Genomic DNA, 15,410 nt, shown 5'->3' with positions numbered 1-15,410 from the left:
TCCGGATATCATTTTATTTAAAAAATTACATTAAAAAATTTACGCACTGAAATTGAAATGAAATTTTGAAGCATACCGCAAACACGGTATAAACAGGTTTCCAAAAACTAAGAGAGAGACATTATAGATCTTTCATTGAAGAGGGCTACAAGCCAATTATTGTGTTAACATTCAGTTAATGTCGACAGGTTAAAAAATTGGAAACGTTGATTATCAAAGCCTTAGAACTTTAAAATGATAAATTTTCGAAGAGGTGAAAACAATTTATCTCTCCAGGATTATAATTAGACGAGAATAGGGAATTTTAATTAGTTCCCGTGCCGTTTTTTTCTGAAAATTTCACCTAACTGAATATACGCAAATTTTTAATGACTAAAGGATATTGTAAAAAAAGAACAAATCAAATTAGTTCATCATTTTGGAGATATCATCTAAGTGATGTCTACTCAAGTGATGTTCAAAAAACTTCTAAGTAAAAAGCGGAATAATTCGTGAAATAGATCGTTTTCTTGCTATAAATATTTCATTGCTAATTGAATTCAAACTGTTGCAATAAAAGTTATTAAAGCGACTAATCCAATACTTTTTTTTATTATTTGATAACTGAATTATCAAAATGTTTTTAGCTTAGGGTGTTTTTAAGGAGGTAATGTTTCAAAAAATTTTAATAAAATCTTTTTGCTTAGACACCAGAAAGGTAGCAAACAATTTTTTACTCAATGATAATTTAGCTCAACTCAAATGGAAACACCGTTGCGTAAAAATTTTCGAGTGAAAAAAATTCACAAAAGATATCACATTTATAAGTTGATGTTTCGTTGCGCATCAATCCAGTCGTTTCGGATGTTTTTATATCTTTATTTTGGAGCCCAAACCTTTTAACTTGCAGACAATGTAAAATCGTTTTGAACATTTTAAAAAAAACAGTAATAAAGTTTGAATTAATTGATCAGCATTAAAATAATCCTGAAGACAGCTAAACAAAAACAATTCACATCAAAACGAAATTCCATGCAGTTATAATAATTAAATATAATAGAATACTCGATACTTTTTCATTAGTATCAATAAATTTGATACAAAATTGCTTCAAAAGAAATGTTTAATGTGTTTTGGGATACAAAAGTTTAATTTTATGGTATTTTTCCCTTCCTTTTCTTCGCCGTTTGATGAATCATGGATGAATGTTTGTTCTGCTCAATTTTTCTTGAGCTTGACATGACGTTACAAAATCATTATATTTTCTGCAAAATCTCATTACGATGCAGAGGTATACCCCAAAATTTCCGCCTTTGTAAAATTGTCTCGAAAATTAGATACATACAATGAACGAAATTAGGAGACATCTTTGTATCCTACTTTCGCAAAAGGGGTTCCGCCAATTTTGCGAATTAAAAGAACATTCGGTGCGAAAAATAGGTAACAAATCTTGTAGCGCGTTTCCGCTCAATTTAAGTATCTATTATTTGCACGCGGTTTGAGCAAGTAATAAGCATTTTAATAAAGATTTAATTAAAGCTTTCAAAGCTTTAAAGCACTTTAAATACATGCAACCACAAAAACGGTTGATTTTTTTCCCGAAAAAACGACTTTTTATATCAATGTGGGACTGGCCGAGTTTAATAAGTAGTAATAAATAGTACTAATAAGTAGTAATAAGTAGTAATAAATTACTGTAAGTAGTAATAAAGCAGTAATAAAGTACTACTAATAGTAATAATTTAGGCTTAATTGAGTAAGTAGTAATTAAGTTAGGCTTAATTGCGGATTATGTGCGAAATCGAGCTACACTGCGTGCGAAAAATCGATACATAAATGGAGCGGATGCGTGATACAACTCGCGCGAAAAATAGGTTATTGAGTTTGTACTTGTATTTCGCGGCTAGAATTAGGACACTTTTGCGAACACGGGATACGATATTCCCTTCCATTTTGCCGGTTTCTGCTAAAGTAGCTATTTTCCGCAATATTGTTCCACTTTCAATGTATTAACATAGTAAAAACGAACATGAGATACACGCAACGGGCATGTCTGCCTTTGACGATTTGGGTATACCTCTGCATCGTAATGTTGATCATGATAAAATTTTTCTCCATAAAACAGCAGATCAATTGGATAATAAAATAAAATGATAACTTTATCTTGAACAAATGATCTTGAACATTTTTTTAACATTACTAAGCATTGTTTTACAATATGGCAAATCTCGAATAGACCTTTCAATTAGTCTTTTTCTTTATTCTAAAAATTTATGAAAGTAATTTTTTAAGAGAACACAGATAAAAAATTTGAGAAGTTTCTTCAATAGCATCGATTTAAGCTCATCTTAATCTTCATGCTTTGCTCATTTTATAGAGAGAAGTAGTTCATGTATTCATTTCTTATTTAATTGTTCCAATTAAGTAATGGAACAATTATTAATTACGAAGTGCAATATTTTAATTGCTTGATAAGAAAACGTCAAATAACTTTTTTCAATTTGTGGACTGCATTCCATCTTGGAGAAAATTTTCTTGATGATCAAAAGCTACTAGACCATTGTATCCTATATTCAAGCGTCTATTATCTCAATTGTGCCTCAAGTCTGACACGCAAAAAAAGTGAAAAAATGACGTGGATCAGTCTCTGAGTCAGTACCGATTCAATTGTTGCGACCCCCACTTCAGTGGGGAGGCAGGAACTATTTACTCAAATGGGTTTTCTTTTTTGTTCAGTCATTTTTGGCCGATCGATATAATCATCGTAGAGAGTTGTGAGTGGTATCAATAGCAAACCAGTCCAGCGTAGAATAAGGAATTAAAAAGATTTTTTTCTTTTTTCGCTTTGTATAGGGAGATATTGAGGTTTAAATTTTGTGAATAATTGCTGTTTTTATTCACATTTTCAGTACTTTTCACCAAACTTTTGTCAATTTTGCTTAAAATAAATGTAAAAATTGTTAAATGTACTGCTTTTTACTTCATCTCTAAAGATAAAAGAGTGTTGCTGAGTTGTTCGATCCGAGTTTTTTGGCTAGAATTTATGCTAAATTTTTCAAAAATCAGACTTTTTTCGAGAAAAATAACTGCTTTATTTAGCATATTTGCTTTAAATTTGGTGGAAGTGGTCACCTTAAAACTGCGGTCGAAATCTTCTTCAGCTCAGAGAGGAGCTTGTGGTAATCCCGCATGCTTTATGAGTCCTCTGGATCATAATTTTGCAAATTTTTTGCAAATTTAAACTCGTTAATTAAAAAAAAGCATTAGTTATATTTTGACAAACTGAAAATGTTGTTTAAAAATTGATCTGATTCGCAATTATTTGAACAGTTGAATGTTTTGTTAGACGCACAGCAATATCTGTGCTGATCTTGATCTCACCGTGGATCCTTACGATAAAAAAATTTTTAGATTTAAATGGGGCGCGACCTTTTTCCAAAGCATTTCCGCTATGTAAATGTTTTTATGTAAATTACTGACAAGAATCTCAAATCAGGGCTCAATTAATGACAGATATAATTTGCAAACAAGATGTTCAACGAAATTATAATATGGTATAAGAGTTATGGGTTTTATGGCTTTGACCAATTGTTTTCGTAAAAATTTTGTAGACTTCTTGAGATTTGCTTTCATTTGGTATACTTTTTGTAGCCCAACAACTTAGTGTCCCCAATCAGAGATTCAGTAAATTTTTTAGGATGTATAGATGAACCTAGAAAATTCTTCCAGTTATTATCTAATGTCTCTTATGACTTTGAATGTATTCATTTTAAGAAAAGATCGGTGAATTTTCGAATTTTGCCGCTATTTTATCTTTTTTCTCTCAACTTCGATAGCAGCCTCAGTCAAAACAGTCAAATAACAATTTGGTGCAAGTAATACATTATTGTTTGATAATCAACTTTTGTTTTCCTTGTTTTGATACTACGCGTTTTCAAATAACTTTTTTTTTCATTTTCATTTTTGAGCTCAATTGCAATTTTTATGACTCAATTTCGTTTCTTTCTCGAATTATCACATTGTTGGCAAATCTAATTGAAAGATAGCATAGTAGGAAATTTGAACAGCGTTGGAAAAAAGCGTATCTGTATATATTAATTGTTTTTGTTGAATAGTTTATGCTTATTGGGCTGAGACCAAGTTATCTCGCAAAATATTGCGGATTTTTTTTGTTGTTTTTCTATGTCTCTCTTTCCTTTTGTTTTTGTCCGCCGTATACCTGATAACGATAGATCTCAAATGCTTTCCCAGGACGTACAACTCCACCTAGATAACGATTTCAGTTTATAGCTGTTTGTTTTAGTGACTTTCAAAGTAAATTTTTTAAAACAGTTTTCTTTAACTGTCTTTTTTTGCTTTCAATTTGGTCACCACGTGACTCAATCTCACTGATTATAAGTCTCAATTACGTTTGTTGACTTATTCAATTTTATTGCGCTTTGTTATACGTTGTGACTGATTGCTTCGACCGTTTAATTTCAAAAAATAGCTTTCGAGATTTATATACTGTTCAACTTTCGGATTTCTTCTTGTTGTCGTGTCTACGTTGTCCTTTTATAGGGAAGGCTCGTTGATGTTAGGATGAGGAGAAAAGGATGATTTACAGTTTTTGTGGGTAACATTTTATGAGTATAATGCCTTGAATAGTGTGATGTCGTAAAATTGTTTGAAGTTTTGGCTTCTTTGTGGGTTTGATATGTATTTGTTATTTTGTGGGGTCGTGGCGTGGTCTCAGTGTTAATAGGCCCAATTAGTGTCCTGAGGTGTCGCAACCTAATCCTTCGCTTTCTGTTGAAATCTTTTATCTGTTATGAAATCTTAAATTTGTTCCAAAACAAAGTTGGGTTTTTGAGCTTTTTCAATTTTTAAAATAGTTTTTTGGGCAAATTGTGGTTCAGTCTTTGTAAAAAACAAGTCACAACCCATTTGCAGTGAGCTATAAATTAACCCTTTTAACAGTTTTAGCTTCAAACTTTCGTTCCTCGTCTTTTTTACCACTTCTAAAATGTTTGAGATTTTGAGATTTTTATGTATTTGTACATTTTAGAGGATTTTGTTTTCTTTTTGGTTTAGAATAATAATCGTAAGGTCCAACGCCTTTAAAAATTTGCGTAATTGACGATTAAATTCTGGTATGTCTCAGTTGCTTCCTATAGAGATATAAATGAAAATTTCAGTGATTTCAGGTGATATCTAATGACATTAATATCTTTGAAGTTAATTGTTTTCAAAAATAGAAACCTAGTTTTTAACTTTGCACCTCTTTGCTATTTTTTCATTTTTTGTAGACCTGTTAACCAGTCGCATTGAGAACTGGTCCCATATTTTTTCTAATGAAGCATAGGTTAACTTGTTTTGTTTAGATTTTATCAGACGCGAGTTTGATTTTGTTATGATTTTTTTTATTGTAGACGAGTTGTGGTCTTAAATAATGTTTGTTTTTTATTATTTTAATGGTATTTTTAGTAGTTCTATTATCATAAACTGTCATCGGCCCTCTAGCGCGGCATTATTATATTCCATTGGTTGTTTATTGAAGGATATCTATGTTTTTTATCTCTTCATCATTCGGTAGCCAATTAAGTTAAGAATGTGGATGAGCGGGGTCGGAACTTTATGTGCGTGCGCACATTACCGAGCCTCCTTGTTTGGTTTTAAAATTTTTGATTTGAACTTCGAATTGAAATTTGGCTGTTTTGATTTACACTTGGAGTTCGGCACGGGTTCTGAGATGTAAACTTTAACCAGAATTGGTCATAAATGTAGTCAACATTTAAAGCGACAGTTATCCTCAAAACAGAAATTCAAAAAATAGGTGATTTGGAGCTGTAAACGGATCATATTTATGGCGTTTTTTGAAACGTAGCATGTTTATTACAACCAGCTTCTTACTGCTAACAAAACGTCTGCCTATTCTCACAAGTCCATCACCAAGAAGAACAAACAAACTTGACAAGAGAAAATATAAAACGAGTTTGTTCTTTCTGAAAGAGTTCTGAAACATTTGTAAATACATTAGTTGTGTTTGTTTCTCTAGGCTGCTCAGTTTTATAGTTAGAGAAAATGAGAGCGAAAATCTCTTTGTACATCACTTCGCTGTCTTTGTTGGTGATATCTCTCGCTGCTGACGGGAAAAACAATCATCCAACCTGCCCACTTTGCATAGACGTGAAATGTCCAGATCCAGGTAAAGCCAGGTTTATGAAAAATTTCTAATCGGGTAACAAAATTTTGTTTATTGGCAGACTTTTTTGTCAAAGAAGCCAAACAGCTGGCAAGTAGGTCGAGGAGGTCACATTATTTGGGCGAGGAGGTCAGATTATTTGCTAACGAAGTCCGTTGCCAAAATCATCTCTAATCAGACCGCAATAGTGTTATGTGATCAGAATACCGTGTTCAGATCTAAATTTGACTAAACTAAATTGCGATACGATCAAACTTGTGCACTCAGTGCACTCGAAATCAGTTTTGAACAGGGAGATAAAGTCCCTTTAAGTCCTTTTAAATCAAAACCACTTGCGTTTACATTGTCGTATCAAATAACACTCGAAGTTTTTCACCGGGCTTTATCTTTGTTAACATTAGCACTGATCAGTCTGTACGGCAGCTTTGTTGATATCAGACACAGTATAGCTTTGACTGCAAAATTTACATTGATCGTGCTCAAGTTAGTCTTGATAGGAAATCATTTTTATCTAGAACTATCCTGCTCTGCTTGAGGCCCCAGATCGAAATAACCTCAGATCAGACATACCAAGCGCAAAATTCTGGCCATACCATATAAAAACCAAAAGGAGTTCTGGCCACACCATCCAAGACCAAAATGATTTTTGATGAGACCGTCCCACGCCAGTTGGAGGTTTGCATCTGACCTCTTTCACTCGTTTATGACGCATAGACACCTTTTTTTAGCTTGTAAAACAGGTTGACCTAGAGGATCAGAAGATTTTTTTTAATACGACCAGTTTTTGGCAAAACATTTAAGGAGATTGAAAAACAAGTTGAAGTTATACATCATTTAAACGGAAGGTGAGGACATGAAAGTTTGCATAAAGAGAACTTGTTTCGTTAACCATAATATAATTGATCAGACTTTTAAAAGAGCAAATGAAAGCACGGAAGTTTTGATCGCGCCAAAAGCCTGGATCATAGCTGATCTCGGCCTGCCCGGGCTTTTTCCTACCCAAATTAGGCATGGATGTGAATTTTCTTTGTAGGAGGACCTCAAACTGGGCATTAACTAACACATAAATTTAGAGCTCGTTTCAGCTCTTAGAGCAATTTTTAAAATTTAGATAACATGCTGTTCTATTTTCCAGCCCCACCCTGCTCAGTTGATTTGGTTCTTGACGTGTGTGGGTGCTGTGCTGTATGTCCCCTGTCTGATGGAGACTCCTGTGCCAGAGACAGCCACGAACCACTCACCCGTCCATGTGGATTTGGAACCGACTGTCTTTCGTCTCAACAATCGAGCGATGAAGACGATGATGAAGAAGTTGATGGTGGACTGATGTCTTTGATTGGAGTGTGCAAATGTCCAATCACATCTCAGAAGGTATCTGCTAGTAGTGAACTATAATAATTTATCTTGTTTTTGCGAATAACAGCAGCTCTATGCAAAATTTTATTGCTTTGCTGTGAGCCATTAGAACCTTCTAGAAATTTATTTTTTGTTGGCTTCATAGCTCTGAAAATCGGTACTTGAATCAATTAAACCAAATGATTCACAAGCTACGGAAGACAGAGTTATGAGTGAGGAAGTGTCACACTGTGATTTATTGGACATTCAAACCCCCATTCAAATTCTACAAAGTTTTTATATAAAAATAACAACAGTAATTATGAGACACAAACTGAGACTCTTTATTTGACATTTTAGACAAAAAGGCATTGTAACTTTTATGTTTCTGAGTCCCTGAAATTATCAAAGCTCAATTTCCCTAATGTGTTTTTTAGACGCCCAATTTACTGTGTCAGGGATAATTTCAAACTGATGGTTACCATGTAAACTTACATGATTTTCTGACAGAATCTTCCCGGATCTGTTTGTCATAACAATTCAGTACTGAATCATAGAATTTCAATTATGATTTTTACTATGATCAGAGTTCTGATCATGGCACTTTTTAACCATTTCATAGAAAAATTCATAGTAAAATTCTGAATTTCTTATGAACATAAGGATGGAACAAATAATCTGGAGCAAGTGTGCCAACCTGGTGGGGATGTTTTTTACTGAAGCCAACCTGGGGGGGGGGGGGGGGGGGGGGGGTTTCTACTGAAGACAACCAATCTAAAACAAGTGTGCCAACCTGGGGGAATGTAGTCTACTGAAGCCAACCTGGGGGAATATATTTATATTATATTTATAGCTTATATTTAGCACACAGCCACAAAGTACAGCTGAATAAGCAAGGTCACAAAAGTCAGTTCCGAAAGTTGCATTTCTCTTTCAATCGTTGATAATCGTTCAAATGATGTCACAAGTCTTGATTTTGACTTTTTGGCCATAAAAGTTCATCGCAAAAATAACAATGATGCTCGTTAATGTACGTTAGTTCGCACATGATGTTCCGACCCGAGCTAATCTAATTTCAAAACCCTCCACCCCACCCCCACCCCCCAGTTTGGCTTCAGTAGAATTAACGAACGGAGTAATGAATAATAGAGCTTGGATGGTTGAAAATAGCATCTTCTTGCTTAAACAAAATTTTTGGGGTTCAATTCGAAAAATTCAATTTTTTCTGAAAATTCTATGAACATTATGAAAAACTGGAAACATCATATACATCCTATTTTCAGAAAAAAAATGCTTTCTGGGTTTATACTGCACATTTGGCACACAAAGTACCCTCAGGTCATTCTGATTCAGTACTGAATCGTTGATATACTATTGGAATATACTGATTCAGTAATGAAAATCTATGGCACTCGGGTCCGAGTTAGAGCATAAACATTTTGCTTAGAAGATTTTTGTTTGAGGAAAATCGTTACAAGAATCATACAAGAAAATTTTTCAATTTTTGCCAAGCTCTTATATGATGTTACAACGTTGATAAGATTAACAGCGATTCGGAGTTGTCCTGGCAGAGTAAAACCTGTGGCTAAGGATACAGATTTGGGAAATTGAGCTGAAGAAATTTTGTGATCCAGAAATGTGAAATTTGCAATGCTATCTTATTTAAGATATGAAAATTATTAGTCTGGCTTGGTTTCTCCAAATAATTATTGTTCTTTTTTCATAACAAAACTCACCCGATTAGCTTTTACATCTGCTGTATTTTGCTAGGTGTGTGGCAGTGACGGTGTGTTGTACGACACAGTGTGTCAGTTTCACGAGGCACAAGCCAGGGCCAGGAAGAGAAAAGACGAGGCTGTGTTCATGGTCAGAGACACCCCATGTCTCACTAGACCTAAGATTGTCAAGATTACAAAGTCCCCACATTTGGTTAAGGTTAGAGTAACTGCAGCGCTTACGTAAAAAAAACCATCTTCGTGATTTTGAATGGATTTAAGATCGGATCGTTAGCTGGCTCAATGTTCCTATGAACCACTCGCACCGAAGAAGTAATAAAGATGAGTCTCTCTCGTCTGTAGTCTCACCCCTCCCGCGTTTAGAACGTAGAGCCTCCTCAATTACGCTAAATATACCCCATAATAGGGGCTATAACTTTGTGGTGCGGGGGGGGGGGGCTAGAATGGTGAAGATCCAAAAATTGTTTTTGTTGTTTAATGATTATCGAAGTTTGTTCTCACAAACGCACAGAAAAACCGACCAAGTTTAAGCAAATGGTCAAAAAAAGGCTTTTCAGTTCCATTTCAACTTCTTTAATTACCGATGATTGAGGCTAAATATGCAAAGAACACGAGCTTTACTCAAAGCAGCAGTTCTCAAAAATTATATTGTTCAACAATGATTTTTCTGTTAGGCAAGTTTGACTTTGTTTCAGGTGGGTGAAAATGTGGCCCTGTCATGTGAGGGCGTGGGCTACCCTACCCCAGGTGTGACGTGGACCCGGGAGGTGGAGGGGTCATTTAGGGATGACCTTCCGGGTGACAGGGAGTCAGTGTCTGTACAGACAAGAGGGGGTCCAAGCTCACACTCCCTCACTGCATGGCTATCATTCTCGTTAGCAGCCATCTTCATTATTGCTTGCATTCAAAACTCAGTAACACTTAATAATTTAAAACCAGCGGGGCTATTGCCCAAAATTTTGCAGTTAGAAAGAAGCTTATAACACTTATCATTCTATTTTGAACACAAAAATAGTTATGGCTCACATCATACATGTATGTATCATCGACACTTTTCTTGAGCAGCGTCGCTTCTTTTGTAAGAGGTCATGAATTCAAACCAAATTCCAAAAAATGCGAATTGAATGAAGCTTTGATTTTTCGTAAGACTAACAGCTTCCTACAAGAATCAGATTAAAATTTTAAACTCAAAGTTGTTTTTTTTTACAAACAATGACTCCATTGACCTATGATTACATAGAGCTATGTGACAGTACTCAAGGATTGATTCTATAGTCGGTCTAACTGAGATCATTTTTGGGTAAAATCTAATTTAAAACACGCCAATACTTTGTTGCCAGTAATATCAGCAGATATTATATTCACGAATGATACAATCTTTTATGTTATCCTCTACCCACATCTAAATTGAAATTGTTGCGTTGATATTTGCTCGCAAGCATCACAGTTACAGCCCGAGTCGGAAACAGAAGTTAATCTTGCAGGAACTTGCAAAATTAACTTTTTCTTGCATGATCTAGCAAGACTTACTGCGTTTTGAAAGATCTTGCGATATTAACTAAGTCTTGCAAGATCTTGCGGGATAAACCTTTTTTTGCAAGAATCTTGCAAGATCTTACAAGATTAACTTTGCTTCTCGACTAGGGAACACTCTGCAAAATGAAAATTTTTGTCTGCTTTAGCCCTCTATCAGAGGATGACATTGGTTCGTACAGCTGTCACGCAATCAACAACAAAGGAGCAGACACAGACAATGTTCAGCTCATATCCACAATCGGAAACAAGCAAATTGCACAATTATAACTTTTTAGTATTTAGAAACCCGTGTATGCACAGACTCAGGTTCCTGACTGAAAATTGAATTCTGAAACGGAATCTTGATAAAGACGCATTTTTTAAAGGACTTCCCTGTTCATTATCAAATATAACGAATTGCTCTGAATTTATTCTAATAAAAGACATATTATCGCCAAAGTGATTATTTAATCAGACTGATAACTGATAGTTATTTTCAATCATGCTAGGGTTCTACCAGCGTCGCTTTTGTTTCACCTTCTCAGATAGAGCAGGCTAAATCATGGTTAGTCGTGTCTCCACCCAGACCTCATGGCAAGTCGATGTCAGTACTGCGCAGGTCTAATTGCAAATCTTATAAAAGTACTGATTCAAAGCTATGATCATGTCACTTTTTACACTTGTCAGTCTAAATGCTAGTGCTGGCCAAGACGTGCAAATTTAAATACAATTCTTGGCAAAGACGTGCAAGCCTAAATGCAACTCTTGGCAAAGACGTGCATTTATAAATGCAAGTCTTGGCCAAGACGTGCAAGTTTAAATGCAAGTCTTGGCAAAGACGTGCAATTATAAATGCGTCTTGGCAAAGACGTGCAAGTCTAAAAGCAAGTCTTGGCAAAGACCTGCAATTATAAATGCAAGTCTTGGCAAAGACGTGCTAGTCGAAATGCAAGTCTTGGCCAAGACGTGCAAGATTAAATGCAAGTCTTGGCAAATACGTGGAAATCTGAGTGCAGGCCTTGGCCAAGACGTGCAGGTTTACATGCAAACCTTGGCAAAGGCGTATAAGTCTAAATGCAAATCTTGACAAAGACGTGCAAGTTTAAATGCAAGTCTTGGCAAAGACGTGCAAGTAAAAATACAAATCTTGGAAAAGACGTGCAAATCTGAATGCAGGTCTTGGCCAAAACGTGCAAGTTTAAATGCAAGTCTTAGCAAAGACGTTCAAGTAAAAATGCAAGTCTTGGCAAAGACGTGCAAGTCTGAATGCAGGTCTTGGCCAAGACAAGTAAGTCTAAGTGCAATTCTTGGTCAAGATTTGGCACGTCTAAAAAAAGCCGAAAAAAGTCTAGCGTTTAGCCTACACAATTCCAAAAAAAGCCAAAAAAAGTCAAAGAAACAAGTCTAATATAGTCGAAAGAGCGCAAGAATTAACCAGAATGAAAACGTCCATAAGTGACAAAAAGATTGTCAAAAGTAGCCGAAAGAACGTCAAAACTAGCCAAAAAAACTTCAAAAATAGCCGAACTAACCTGAAAAATAGCGGAAAAAAGCGTCAAAATACCCATACAACTGTCAAAAATAACCAGGAGAACGAAAAAAATAACCAAAAAAGTCCAAAATAGCCGAAAGATTATCACAAACAGCTGAAAAAAGGATCAAAAATATCGGAGAAAACACCTGAAAATAGCCGAAGAAAAATATGACCTAATAAATACCAAAGCAATGCCCCTGCTCTCATCTTCATTTTATTCTTTTTTGATATCAGAGTTCGATGGTGCGTATTTCTTTCTGGTCCTTCTCGGGTCGGTACGTCATTAACTTCAACCAAACTAAGTTGTGAAAAAGTTGCTGTATGTGGGCAAAAACTCAATAAATGTGCTGACGGAGTTAAGAATTTAATTCAAGGCGTCGAATGCTGCAAATAGGAGTTTAAGCAGTGCTGAACAAGTCTTAAAGGAAAATTCAACACCTATTTAGCCACAATTTTAATTGAACTACCATCCCACTTTCAAAGACTCTAAGTTCAGTGTCTCCTCAGCTTTCTTGCATAATACCAGAGCACCTCCTGCTAATAAGTGCTGAAAACTTAATCAAACCTTGCGAGGATAACTAAAACAATGCAAGTTATTTGCTTGCACTAAACCAATCACATTTCATGGTTCTCCATACAAAAATTTTGTGTTCCCTCCAGCTGTAGTGGCAAAATTGCAAAGTTTTGGTTTTTACCATATTTTGTATCTATGTTTAATCTGTTCTGCCAAATGTCTTAACCAACAGTTAGGTCCAATTTGAAGACTTTCCTCCTTTTGTCCTTAGAAGGTTTTCAGAATGGGGACTGGCTAGCGCAGGAAACTCTTTCAATATTCCAAGAATTTTATTAGGTGGTTCCGCTAATTATCGGAAGTTCCTCTAACATTTTTTACTAGATGGTTCCTCTAATTATTGGGAGTTCCTCTAATTATCAAGGAACACATAATTGCATAAACTAGGCGATCAAGAGGATGGTTTTGTCTAACTGTAATTATTGATTCACATTAATTCAAATCAATTAAATCAATCTTTCCCCAAGTATCCAACACTCAATTATATACTTTCCTCAAGCAGACAATCAAAGCACTTCACTTATTTTTTTAGCCCGTCAGCGCTGTTTCTGGCCAGAATTTAGTATGCTTCCAAACAACGACTATAGATTATTTTGTAAAACAAATGCAATCACTGCAACTACGCAATTTTTTTTCACAAAGAACTCACAATAACTACATTTCTGTCCTGTCACTGAGAACCAAGATCTTGTTCTCCCTCTCTCTCTCTCTCTCTCTTTCTCTCTGTCTGTCTTTCTCTCCTTCTCCTGCTTCTTTTTGCGCTCGTTAGAGTTCTTCTGATATCTTTTTGTTTTGCCTTAGGGTACTCAGCTTTATCCGTTTACAACAGCGATATAGAACAAGTCGCGTTTAGAACATTTTGATTTAAAGTTTAAAAGCAATTGTAGTCTTACAAGGTCGGGTAAATTGTAGAGTATCTTATGTAAAATTTTGCTGTCCGTAAATGTTAATAATTTCCAGATTACTTATTTAAATATTTGCGAGATGACCGAAGTGGTTAACTCGTTTTTATTTGTTTGAAGATTCAACGGAACCCATGTCTTATGCTTAACCATTCCACTTAGAAACACTTGTTTTTTCTATCCACCAAATACGTTTTTGCGCACTTAGAATGGAAAAAAATTCCGCTTTGATTTTTTAAAAATTAATGTTCTGAAACCACAAAAACGGAGAAGATCGCGGAATTTTCGGATTTTTATAGTATTGTTTTAATATTTGTGGAAACATCCCTAAATAAAGCTACCGGTTCGAATCATTTTGATTTAATCAACTTTTAATAAAGGCAAAACGCTTCTGATAGGAATGAATCCTTGTTTCTTTCATTAGAGTGGAAAAATATTGGCTAATTGTTTGTTAATTATTTTTTTTAAAATGGAGATGAAAAGGTTTGGGATACCGGGAAAATCTCACCTTCTTACTTCGTAACCATTTGTTCTCAAAATTTGTCCAAGTTTGAGGCAAATTGGGCTTCAGAAAGTACCTAAAATCTGAAGTTTGGCAGAGGGGTAACGTGCTGTCAGACATTTAGACTTTCAAGAAATGTGTTTCTCTGCCACTATTGTTCTAAAAAAACTGTTCTAGATTCTATGGTAGTGTTTCTGACAACCTAATTACGTTGCATAGCAGGTTTCGTCTATTTTTCAACTGACTAAAAATATAATTCCTTAGTTTTCATCTGTTACATAACTTTTTTCTGGCACTCCAATATGCTTTTGAAACATGTGTTCTTAGACGTTTGGACCTACGTTTGTGCAAACTTCTTCATAAGTGCATTTAATCCAAAAAAAATAAATACTGGGGAGATTACAAACTAAGAGTTACAACTATAAAAGCAAGTTGAAGTTGAAAATTAAAGTTATATATCAAAATGTGTGAAAGTTTTCAAACAAAAGAGAATCAAAATATACTAATAGGTCATCAAGACGATAACAATTCTGTTTCGTACAAAACAATTACTGAAAATCCCTTAAAAGTGCTATACTGCTTTCATCCTTTTTTCAACATTTGCAGCTATTTTTGTCATTGGAACAATCCTATACATTTTTTCTAGTAGGATTATGTAACTGATTTGATTGAGCGCTCTTGTTTGAAAACCGTTAGATAAAAATCAACAAAAAGCACAAGAGAAACCTTGTTAAAAAAGTTTTATAAGTTCTCAATACAGTTAATTCAAATGATCCAACTTGAAATATTTGGGTTTTGTTTTCCAATGTCTCAACCCCTGAAATTTCGGCCTAAAATGTACATGAGGACTGACACTAACAACTATTCGATTAAATTTGTTAAACCTGTATATCCCAAATAACAATTCTGGGTACCCAAATCTAGGCGTCTCTGGTCATATTTGTCACAAACAAGTTGATGAGAAGACTGTTCCAATCCTTCCTCTTGTATTTGTCATCCTCTTGTTTGCCAATTGGTTCCATTGACAACGAATTTAAACAATGAATCAATGTTTTGCTGCAATTTATGACTTCTGAAAGCTGTACCGCAACTACATTTCCTCAGCAATTATTGGTACATAAGTGTTTTTTGCGTCATTTGTTAATATCAATT

General features: G+C 34.9%; 2 protein-coding genes across 8 annotated transcripts in view; both read left to right on the top strand.

Moving 5' to 3' along the window:
- The window catches only part of LOC142339489 (Golgi apparatus protein 1-like), a 443,079-nt gene that overhangs the window by 213,335 nt on the left and 214,334 nt on the right, over nucleotides 1–15,410 (top strand). The window lies entirely within an intron of this gene.
- LOC142340116 (insulin-like growth factor-binding protein 7) lies at nucleotides 5,929–11,193 on the top strand. Its single transcript, XM_075390562.1, has 5 exons — nucleotides 5,929–6,166; nucleotides 7,299–7,534; nucleotides 9,269–9,433; nucleotides 9,930–10,108; nucleotides 10,917–11,193. Exons 1-5 carry the CDS (start codon nucleotides 6,043–6,045, stop codon nucleotides 11,035–11,037), a joined length of 825 nt encoding a protein of 274 aa, XP_075246677.1. The 5' UTR covers nucleotides 5,929–6,042; the 3' UTR covers nucleotides 11,038–11,193.

The sequence above is a fragment of the Convolutriloba macropyga genome, chromosome 5 (assembly GCF_964194025.1).
Source record: "Convolutriloba macropyga chromosome 5, txConMacr16.3, whole genome shotgun sequence".
In the NCBI taxonomy this organism is placed as follows: domain Eukaryota; kingdom Metazoa; phylum Xenacoelomorpha; order Acoela; family Convolutidae; genus Convolutriloba; species Convolutriloba macropyga.
The sequence above is the reverse complement of the archived record's forward strand: the minus strand, read 5'-3'. Positions and strand labels throughout refer to the sequence as shown.